This window comes from Sipha flava, unplaced genomic scaffold, assembly GCF_003268045.1.
Source record: "Sipha flava isolate LNK unplaced genomic scaffold, YSA_version1 194_pilon_pilon, whole genome shotgun sequence".
NCBI lineage: Eukaryota > Metazoa > Arthropoda > Insecta > Hemiptera > Aphididae > Sipha > Sipha flava.
This window is the reverse complement of record NW_020272758.1, coordinates 848739-861341: the sequence shown is the minus strand read 5'-3', so window position 1 is coordinate 861341 and position 12603 is coordinate 848739. Positions and strand designations below refer to the sequence as shown.

Sequence of the window (12603 nt, the reverse complement as noted above, 5' to 3'; positions counted from 1 at the left end):
ATTTATATTGAAATTTCAATTTCAAAACTTTTTGTTGTTTACCGACTACTGATATTTTGATAGGAAAATTGTAATTAATATCAGGGACCCAAATTTTGCTCAAAATTTCTTCTATCAATTTATTTGTATAATGTGCAATGTCAAAAATATTATAACTGGAAGATGTACGATTAATATCTGTAGTTGAAGGTGTAAACTGAGTGATAGGTGTATCAGATGCAGATACAATTGATGGTAATGAGGAACTAGAGGAACTTATAACTGTTTGAGTTGCATTCAATGAATTTGACAATGAATTCATTATTGAAGGTGGTTTTGAAAAAAAAATTGCATTTTCCATTGTTTTTTTCAGCCATGATTACTATTTATTTTAAGTATATATTTATATAAATATATATTAAGTGGCGTATATAGGCGGCGGGCCTATATAATATCTGTTTGAAAGATAACTAAAATATATAATACTTATTTATTATTTTTAGGTATTTATTATTATTTATTACTTATTACTTATTAGATAGGTAACTTCTGTACTTAAAAATACAATATATATTATATACAATATGCATATTAACTTAACTGAGTTAAAAAAAAAAAAAAAAAATCATTAACTCGATCAGTCTTGTGTATTTATAATTCAATTTAATATTTTAAACGTTTAATGTTTTGCTAATAAACAAATTTTATGTTATAAATTCAAATTAATCTTAACTACCTATGGTTTATGGAGTTCAATGAATAGTTGTTGACATAAACTTCTCCAACGACAGAATAGAACAAAATGAACGAACATTTCATAATTAAATATTTTAACATGGTCATTTATGATAGTGCTGAAAATTTTTATAATAAAAATAGAATTCATTTCACCGTATTATTGTTGCTCACGAGAAATTCAACGATTATAACGTAATCGGTTTTTCCTCCGTTGTCTGATCGAGTCGGTCGAGATAATGAAATGTATAAATACTAGCTGAATTACCCGTCGTTGCCGGGTTTAAGTATATAAATGTATGTAACCTGCCAAGATTAAATTTTGTTAAATCTATTGAAATTTAAATTAATTAAGATTTTTGAAATAATATTTTATACATATTAATTTAGTTATTATCATAACCTATTCGATAAGTTATAGCTTACAACTACCTGTACTTCTCTACAATTTGGTATTCTGTTGAATACATATAGCATCTCACTTCTCCGAAATTTTACCTTTTGTCAATAAGTTCATTGTCTTTTTGACTTTTAACCGAAACACTTTTGCAATTATATCATGTAGATCATATGATCTTTGACCGGGAAGTAAGAGCTCTTTTATCTCGTCCCAGCGAGGATTACATGTAAAAGTAATAAAAAGGTCAGGACGACCGTAATGTCTAACGTAGGTCAAAGCATCTTGTGTTCTTTCGTGCATGTACCTTGGCCCACCAGTAAAAGTTGACGGGAGTATAACCATTTGGCCTAACTGATTAGCTTCTATGTCTCGTCGTCCAATCGTATCTTTTAAATGAATATAACTATCTGCACGCAATTTGGCTTGGTTGATTTTGATGTAATTTAGTCTTTCAGTTTCAATTTTGGCGTATTCATCTACCAAATATTGACTGAAAAGAGAACGATAATTAACTAAATAGTTGTCTTCCCCTTCTCTGACCATTATTCTATATGAGTAAAAACTTGATGCAGAGACAGTTTTTTTAAGCGGTAACTTGGTTTTTGGATCGCGTTGTGGTATATTGATTGCATACCTATCATCCCCCCAACAAAACATTAAAGGATACTGCAGTGCGTCGTATGCTCGATGTATCTCATTGATACGGTGAAGTGAGTTACTTCGGTTTTCGAGGATGATGTCTCTTCGATCAAACTGCTGATCTACTAACACTAAAGCAACTTCATTTGCCGATGGTGCATTATACCTGCCTCTATGTTCTTCTGGTGGTTTTTTATCTGCATGTATTACAACTTTAAATGACTCTGAAGGAGGTATTTTATCGATGGTAAATTGTAATGATCAATTGTAAATTATGCGGTGGCATGCCTAGTAAATCCAATGAGTTTAAAAACTCTGTTGGATAATTTACAACTTCAGTAGCATCGCAAACTGTATCTAGATTTATATGACACCAAGTTTTCTGGTAACAAATTTTGTATCTTGAGATTCAATTCGTTGACCTCCACATTTTTTGCTACTAAAATTGCTCTTTCTGCCAGCCACTCCAGATTTGTGTATTGTCTGTGTACACTGGGACATATCTGGTCAATGAGAGCTTCTTGCGAATAAATGATTGTGCAGAAATCGTTCGGTAATTTTATACATCCCGTTTCATCTGTAGTAACTTTCCCATCTCCAATATCTAATAATTATTTTGAGAATATTTTGTACGCAGCTTTTTTTGATTGAATTAAAATCGAAGTATCGAAATCGTTCGCTATCTATCTTTATATATATTTCGACCATAAATTGTTGACAAAGCTTATGCATCGTAAAATAACTTAGTCCTGATCGCGTCTAATCATCAACCGATATGCATAATAATTTTTTGAACATTCTTATTTGTTTTGGCACCTGTTGCGGGATCTTTTTGTTTAATATTTATGCAATACCCGTCATTTACTACATTAACTAAAAATAGTTTTTAATAGTCTTTTAATAATTTTTTAATAGTTTTATTTAATATAATTCATTTTCAATAGCGCAGTTATCGACCTGGTCAAAAAATATTAAGCCGATTTCAATCCTTTAAATTCAAAATTTCGAAAAATCCTCTCTTAGCGCACGTCTACATCATAATAGCTATCTGTATGCCAAATTTCAGTCAGATCCGTCCAATGGTTTGAGCTGTGCGTTGATAGCAGTCAATCAAGCTACTGTTTTATATATACAGATGGTATATAAATAATAATATAACATAGATGATTGTTGTTCACTATATATTTTTAATTTTCATATTATCCAATGATCTATTCTAATATTATCTGGGCCGAAAAACATAGTTCATAATACAATTTTACAAAAACTCGAGATTTTGTGATTTTTATTTTATCATGAGATTCAACGGTAACTTTTATTATCAATATTATAAGCTAATTGTATATTATTATTTTTATACTGTGCATATCTATATGTATTTATTGCATTTAACCAGTGCCATATCAAGGGCAGGGCAAACGGGGCACTTGCCCAGGGCCTCGCGCCTCCAAGGGCCTCGCGTTTATACAATAATATATATATATATATATATACACAACATACAACATACCATGTATAAATAGATTATAGATATATGGATCGAGGACCCCTGGTCCTGGTACACCTATTCTGGTGTACCTATGGATTTCGATATAATATTGTAGGGCCTCGAATTCTAATGATGCCCAAGGCCTCGCAGAACCTAGAAACGGCACTGCATTTAACACCAAATATAGGTACGTTATGTACATGCAATTTTGTACATAGATAACCAAAAAATTATCTAGATAAGATAATAAATAACTATTTAAATATTTTTCTAAATAAAAAACAGATTATTTTAAAGAATGTCATAATTTCAAAGGTATATTTGTAAAATCGTTATTTTTCTATACAGTGTGTAATCGGTTGTTGGAAACACTCTATAACTTAACAAATATTAAAGATATTTGAATTCTGTTTGTTTGTGGTGCTTAACAAAGTTTGTTATAACTATTTAAGTAATTAAACAATTTTTATGCCATTTCATTTCGCGCATGCGCATAACAACTTTTTTTTTTTTAAAAGGCAACCCCACTATTTTTTGGTTAGTTATTTTTACTCTTATTTTTTCATGAATTTTAGTGGTAAAACCAATTTCCTATGTTAAAAAATAGCTGAGTTATGGATATTTCAGTGATTGATATTATTTTTTGACATTTTTGAATTATTCATCAATTTTATGGCTTAAATAATTATTCCTTTTAGCACCGCATGATATCTTCTAGTGATATTTTTAGTACCTACTTTTGGAAAGCATCCTCTTTCCCTAAAGCAACTATTTTTTTTAAATTTATCTCAGGCGATTAAAAAAAAAAAAAACAATGTTAATTAATTTTATTTTTATTATTGCAAAATTACATTTATTCGTCATCTTATGAATTGTTCAAACTTCTCTCCATTACAATTTAAACATGTCAATTTTATTTCTATTATTGGATATTTTAAATGACCATTAAGTGATAGGTACGGGTTTTCTAAATCATTTTACATCTGTTCTTATCTGAATATTAGGTAATTTAAAAACGATCGAATGACTGTTTTCATTTCAAATAGGCCAGTGCAACTACTATTGTTTCGTATTTGCTTAACAGTCATATTTTACGAATTTATGCGTGTTTATTAAACAATAGTTAAATTACAATAAATAATTTCATAATTGAAATAGCTTGTTACTTAAACAAAATATGAATAATTCAGAAAAAGTTGATATACTTTTTGTTTACTGGGAATGTGAAAAAAAATTCACGTCTGGCTGCACGTGCTTATGCTGAACGTTACCCAAGTATGTATTTATTATTTATTAGTACTTTTAATAATTTTTCGTGTTGGTGAAAATAATAAAACAATTTTTCGTTTTTCTAAATTCAGATAGGCAACACCCGTCACACAGTTATTTCCATAAGTTATAAAGGAATTTAAGAAATACTGATTCTTTTTCTAACACTAGAGTTATAGCCAACCAACAACCTATACAAGTTAATGCATTGGGGAAAGATATTGAGCTTCGAGTGCTGGCGTACGTAAGAGCAAATCCCAGAGTTAGTACGCGTCATGTCGGCTTTGAAATAGGCATTTCTCATAATGCCGTTCATAAAATTTTAAAAAAACATAAATTTCATCCATACAGGCCTAATTTAGTTCAACATTTACGCCAAGGTGATGCTGAGCGTAGAATTATGTTTATTTCTTGGTTGGTAACTCAATTAGAAGGCAATCCTTTTATTTTAAATTACATATTATGGACAGATGAATCCAAATTTACCAACAACGGAGTAATAAATAAACAAAATAATCGATATTGGGACACTCAAAATCCCCATTGGGTTTTCGAAACAAATTATCTATGTATCTGGGGAACAAATGTTTGGTGTGGTTTGATTGGAGGTAAATTGTTGGGACCTTATTTCTACGACGGTACATTAAATGGAAGACGGTATTTAGAATTTATAATGAATGAGCTACCGATCATGCTAGACGACATTCCTCTTGCAACAAGAAACAATTTGATTTTGCAACAAGATGGAGCCCCGGTACACAATGCAAATGTCGTGAAGAATTATTTAAATGAACCTTTTGAAAATGGTTGGATAGGAACTAATGGTATAATAAAGTGGCCACCTCGATCCCCAGATCTTACACCACTTGATTACTTTTTTGTGGGGACATCTAAAAACTGTCGTCTATGCAAACCCACCTACTAATCTCATTGATTTGAAACAAAAAATAATTGCGGCGTGTAATAGTAACTTACTGAAGGGCAAATTTCATCTGCAACAAATAAATAATTTCTACGGAGGACAGAAGCGTGTTTAAATTGTAATGGAGAGAAGTTTGAACAATTCATAAGATGACGAATAAATGTAATTTTGCAATAATAAAAATAAAATTAATTAACATTGTTTTTTTTTTTTTTAATCGCCTGAGATAAATTTAAAAAAAATAGTTGCTTTAGGGAAAGAGGATGCTTTCCAAAAGTAGGTACTAAAAATATCACTAGAAGATATCATGTGGTGCTAAAAGGAATAATTATTTAAGCCATAAAATTGATGAATAATTCAAAAATGTCAAAAAATATTATCAATCACTGAAATATCCATAACTCAGCTATTTTTTAACATAGGAAGTTGGTTTTACCACTAAAATTCATGAAAAAATAAGAGTAAAAATAACTAACCAAAAAATAGTGGGGTTGACAATTAAAAAAAAAAGTTGTTATGCGCATGCGCGAAATGAAATGGCATAAAAATTGTTTAATTACTTAAATAAGTTATAACAAACTTTGTTAAGCACCACAAACAAACAGAATTCAAATATCTTTAATATTTGTTAAGTTATAGAGTGTTTCCAACAACCGATTACACACTGTATATATATACATCTAATATTTTTAATTGTCGTTATTTTCTTAGTCCCAAACCCATCAATGTCTAATTCTCCTACTAAAGAAGACAGCGCTATATTTCTCTTGTATCGGCTTTTTTAATTTAAGTTGCTTGTATCCCTTAGGCATTCATGATTGCAATACATTTCTATAAACTTAATCACTTCAGTCGACCAAACTTGATTAAATTTGCCATAGTTTTTATTTTATTGGTTAAAAACTCAATTTAAAAAGTTATAATAAAATAACAATACAAATTGAAATTGAAGTGTACATTTAAAAAACCACAAAACAAGAATATGTAGGAACGCTATTCGAAATGCAATAAATGGTTTAAACGGATTCGTACGAGTCTCAAATGTTCGATAAAAAAAAAAAAACGTCCGAGAAATTTGAAAAACCGTTTACACTTGTCGATATTTTTTGAAGCATATATCGTACCAAATAATCTCTAAATGTGTGAACAAAAATAGGCCAAGCTTATCGCTTTACAAAATCGCCTTGCATTCTCCAAAAAAAAAATGTTGGTCATGGTGCAAATAATCATGATATGATTCTTGAACAGAAAATCTTGTATTCGACAATTGCATGCATGTTGTTCGAATGCTAGGTAAAAGAAACTTTTCCGGTATAAATCCATATTACGCATTGGGTAAGCAGGTATCTTCTAGTCGTTGATTAAACAGAAAAAAAAGTTATATCATTATAAAATTGAATAATAAAAGTTATTTGTATTTATGTTTTCTGTAAAATTATTTACTATAAAGATGTATGTTATATAATTTTGATTTATCTATAAAATATGTCTATTTAAAATTTAAAACGTACATAAGGTATTACCAAGTATTTTTATTCCTAGTTTCACTTGTCACAAAAAAATATTATACTATTCAAAATTATTTAAATAATTAATGTCAGATAACCGTTTTATTTGAAAAAATGGATAAAAAGATTCTTGAAATTATTTTTTATCTAGATAATGTACAGCACTATGTATATGAGTATTTTCCAAGTTGTTACTAAAATGTAATACCTAAACAATCCAAAACAAATACACATGTGCGTCTAATAATATAATCGTTTAAAAAGTCAATTTAGGGAAAAACTTTTATATGTGAAAAGTTTAAACGTTTGGTCATTTTCTTGGTAATCGAACTGCACGAAACCAATGGCCATTTTAGTCAAGATTGACTTTGTAAAGTCGAATACTGGAAATAATGGCGAAAATTGTGTAATGCAAGGGTATAATAATAACAATGTATTTCTTTCTCATGTTATTCGGATTACCTATGCTTTACTACACATTTATTACCTATATAGTAACATGACACTGTACTAATATTATATTAAACGGGTCTATATACTTATTTATACAGCCATGGGTTTTTAAACTAATTTACAAGTAAAACAAAAGTATGTAGTAGTATGTATATTTTTTTTTCAATTTAACCAAATATTACATTTTCCAGTAAAACGAGTTTAATACTATTTATTGTGGGATTTAATAATTCCATTGATGCCGGGAAAATTAATAAAGAACAAATTATTTTAAATCATATAGTTTTTTACTATAATTTAAAATAATATTAAATTGATTGGAATAAAATAACGTTAAAACGTTCAATTACAATTAATAAAAATGTACATGACATTAATATGTAATTTAAAAAATCATAATAATAAAAATAGTTTTAAATAAATAGTTTATGTTAATTTAATTTTTATAATAAATTTACTGCTGCTTGTTGTGTGAAAAATAGTTCGTTAAAAAAATGCTTTTGTGCTTTTGGTGTTAAACACATTTAGGCAGTTGGTATTTTTTCAATATTAAGAACAACTATTAATTTCGACTTTATGGAAATATATTGAACCAATTTTATAGAAAAATTTATAGGTTATACCTACAAATGTGTTTCATAGGGCGAAATATTGCAAATCGTTTTATTGATCTATAGAGCGTAGATAATGTAAAATTAATTTTATTGCTTTCGTGATTGCACATGGATGTATAGAATTAACTACCGAATAGTTCTCCGTTTGCAGTGCACAATAAGCACATTAAATAAGAAGTGTAAACAAAATCTAATTTATCAATCAATATATTATAAGAATAACGTTTGTGATATTAAAAAAAAAAAAAAAAACTCATCGTTTTGGAAGCACGAGGGACTAAATTGTTGTATTGATAATAATGATTTTTGTGGTGTTCGTTTTCAGATTCCACAACGGTAAAAAGCTCAGCGAACACATGAGAGAATCCATGGCCGACGACCCGTTGTCGCCCATACTATGGGAACCACATTTGGTGGCGCTCGACCGACGAGTGGGCTTCGTGCTGCAAAAAATCCGTGAGTGCATGTTAGTGAACGCGGAGAGCAACGAAGAGACGGAAAATGAGTACATTCCCAGGAAAAAACAACCTATGAACATATCGTCGACCGAGTTAAATGATTTGCAGTTGGAGGGCAAGACCACGGGTTCGAAACGTCTTAAAATTGAATGATTCCTCAGACATTTCCTAGGAAAAAAACGAAAAAGAAATATCGCCACTCGGCCGATTATAATTTACGTTTCTTTTTCGCTCGAATATTTTTGAATTATTCTTGTGTTCGGTGTACATACCTATATAGTAGACAGATGAAATTACATTTTATGGTATAAACGCTTCTACTTTATATCACAATCATCTGTTGTCCATAAACTTTTAATTTCGTCAAAAATATCGTAAATGAGACTGGATGATGAAGTCACGTGCTTTATCGCGGATGGTACCCGATTTCCTCTTTCGAAATACATACATAATATATGGTGATATTTTTTACGTTCGACTACAACGGTTCTAGTATAAGTTTTCAAAAATATTTAAAATAAATTAATCAGATTCGGTATCACAATAATTTTTTAGGTGTTTTTGAGTCACAAAACGATATAATTATATACACAAGCAGCTGGATGTTTGTATTAATGCCGGTTAAGGAGGATTGTGAATAAGACACATGCGATCTAAAAAAAAATAAAATAATATTATTAAGTATATCAATATACTTTAAGGACCCAATGAATAATTACTTCAATAAAAATATGTACATATAACTTTTGTATATTAATCTTCTCTACGTCTGTCTTATATATATATATATATATTATTATTATAACGCCTATTGTCTTTGAATCAAATGTGATATTTGTTAAATATTCTATAAATAAATTAATAGTAATTATATTTTTTTCAGAAAATCTTAAAAATTTACTATTATAAAATTGTTTTAATTTAAATGTAACATTTAATTCGTACAATTTGATATTTATTTTTGTGTTTCTTCACCTTAATATGTTACACATTTATTTTGTTTCATATTTTTCTAAGTAATTTATTTTTAAATTTAAAATACATTAATACTTAATTTTTTATTGTTTCCAAACAGTTATGTACATTATTGAAAAGTGTGAAATTTAAGTTCATAATTAAATCAATGCAAACAGAAATATAACTTTGAAGAGAGTACGCATTTAAATTTAATATGTTTCAAATATAGAACATTGAAGTATAGTTTTTTCTTTATTTTATTATTTTGATGGGAAATATATTTCAAATTTTTTTTTAATTTGAACCATAGTTTTTAAATTTATCATTATTTTTATTTAAATATTAATATTAAAAACCATATGATATAAGAACATTTTAATAAATTTTATCAAACCAAACATTATTTATTGACTGCAATTAAGAAATTGTATTTAACTTACTGATAACCAAATAAATTATAACATTATTAAAAGATGTACAAAATTAAAAATATTTATATTTTATCATATTATTTAAGTATAGAATGTCGAAAGCTTTATCCATTTTTTTTTTAAAAAAATACATATGTTTTAATTTTTTAAAGGGTTTACCCAATGTATAATATATACGGCGTATATATATATATATATATATATTATTTGTTTTTATTGTTACATATATGAATTATTTGTTTTGAAATGATATGTTCCGATCGAGAAATCGAGTATTTAATAATTTTATATTATTTAATGAGTAATTGTTATATATTACTAATGTTTTGAATATAATTATTTGTATATTTATTTAAAATAAAATTATCTAACGATATAATTAAATGTAAATTGATATTTATACATCAACCAAATAAGTGTCGAAAGCTAGTAGTCGTTTTCATATGACATTCATATTTATACGTAACCAAACAAAAACCATTATAACTTATTTTCTCCGATTATTTCCCAATTACCTTCGACCCTCATTTATATGAAGAAGTACAATTTGAGAAACGTTTTAGGCGTAAATATTACAAGTACTTATTACAAGTATGATCATTGCAATGATCGATTACAAGTAAGATTAAGGAGGTGTATAGTGCAGTGATCACACAGTTACAGCGTGAGCAGTCATCAGTTCGAACCTGACTTAGTGCAAAAAACATTCTGTAGAATTAATACTTTATTCTGTTTCCCCTGCCATCGTTCTGGTTACTCTACGCTGCTTCTCATCGGACAAACTCCACTGGAAGTGAAGTCCAGGCATGTAATAACTTTCACTTAGAGAAAGGATACAAGGGATACTCCAATTTACCACCCTCCCAAGTAAAAAATATATGGACAATGACCTTCGATGAGAAATTTGAAAATAAAGTAGCGGCGTCCAGGTTCATTACATAATTTTTTTTTTTTGTAAGTAATGATAAATAAAAATAGATACATATATTATAAAATATTTTTCTTACATATTTGACCATTTATTTGTTATGAAATATAACACGTGCGTTTTATACTTTAATCACTCCTGATCTATAACAAGACATCTGAAACATTTTGAATTATATGAATTTACATTCATATAGTTTTTAAAAAATTGTAAGTAGCTGATTTTACGTGGAAGTTTATTAAAGAATAAGTTAAATTTGAACTCTTTAAGTTCATAAGCAGTTGACAATCGTTGAACTCAAAAATTGATTAAGCTGAATTCCGAGAAACGATTTAGTTATTGGCTAAAACTAAAACTAAATCTAACCTAACAAATATCTTTAATAACAAAATAATTTTTATGCTATAAAATTTATATAATTTTTTTTTTTTTATACAAAAATATAAGATGAGTGGCTCATTACTGATTTTTTTAAAATGTTGAGTAATGTCTTACGGTTAGGCATTTATACAAATATATAGTTAATATGGTGTCTACAAGTCAATTATACTGAATAATTTTAAAAAATAAAAAAATAAAATAAAATGTACGTACAAATTATAAAAATCAAGCCTTGAAAATTGGTCTCTATTTGTTTTCAATTTACAAACCTTAAGTATAAGAATAGTTGTTTTTTAAAATATATTCAATTGTCTAATGAATAAAATGTCATATTGTTTCCAAGTTTTTTTTTTTTTTTGGTCTCACGTCTTATGTTTATAACATTATCAGTAAAATCGCTAAAAAAGTTGACAAATTACTTGCATAGAATATTAAAATAAATGCAATTCCAATTTTCAACAAAGGTATATATTATATATACATGTATGAACAAAAACAATGTATATTCCAAGTATCATGTAAAATGCAAATAAACAATCCTCTTAAATTAGAGGAATAAGGAAATTAAAAAAAAAGTTGTTCTGACTGTTAATTAAATAATATAATAGTACAGTCATGAACATAATAAAATGTGTTTTTTTTTTTTTTATTTTTTTTTTTATTTAACAAAATTGAATTATTCATTAGTATATGTATAATGCATACAGCTGGCACATTTTGTACCACGTATGTAAATTATTATAACGTTTATATTTTCAATTATTTGTTCTCGTTGTTTCTCTGTGATAATATAAAAATAAGACCGATATAATTATTTTTTTACATTTTAATTTTTACTTCAAATGATAGAACTATGGAAACGATGAAATTTACACAACATCAAATCGAATTTTCTACGATGAGCTTTTATATTGATTTATTCCTTGGAAAATGATAAACAATAGTTACATAGTATTTGGACTGTGACGAATGTTTACAAATATAATTTTAGCACTCTTATTCTATAAATGTATGTACTTGTATAATAGTTAACTGTAAATTATCAAATTTTAAATAAAGTTATTTTTTATTATTTATATATTATTTAATTATAAAGGATAAATGTTTGTTGTAAATCCATTGTAAGAATATTTATAGTTGTTTGAATCTTATACGACATAATAAATGTAATATTATAACTAAACCACGGATTATATGTATTCGCGTATCTGCAAATGCAAATACCTATAGTTAAATATTTCTACAACGTTGAATATTTCATTGGTTAGTGTTGTAAATGTATAATCGTATTTTGATATACGTTATCACAGTAATAATTTTTTAAAAACACATCTGTTTAGAAGGAATTTTCTACTACACAATTCATTACAAATAATGATGGAATCATTGACAACTGTATTTGAATTGCCTGATCTATTTACAAAAAAAAAAAATCATAAC

General features: G+C 27.5%; 1 protein-coding gene across 4 annotated transcripts in view; it reads left to right on the top strand.

Moving 5' to 3' along the window:
• Positions 1-9282, top strand: part of LOC112681654 (extracellular serine/threonine protein CG31145) — a 79278-nt gene extending 69996 nt beyond the window's left edge. For all 4 annotated transcript variants that reach the window (XM_025551917.1, XM_025551914.1, XM_025551915.1 and 1 more), the window contains one exon: positions 8334-9282. In XM_025551917.1, the coding sequence (XP_025407702.1) occupies positions 8334-8619 (286 nt within the window). In that variant the 3' untranslated portion in view covers positions 8620-9282. The remainder of the gene's footprint in view (positions 1-8333) is intronic.
• The last annotated feature ends 3321 nt before the right edge of the window (positions 9283-12603 follow it).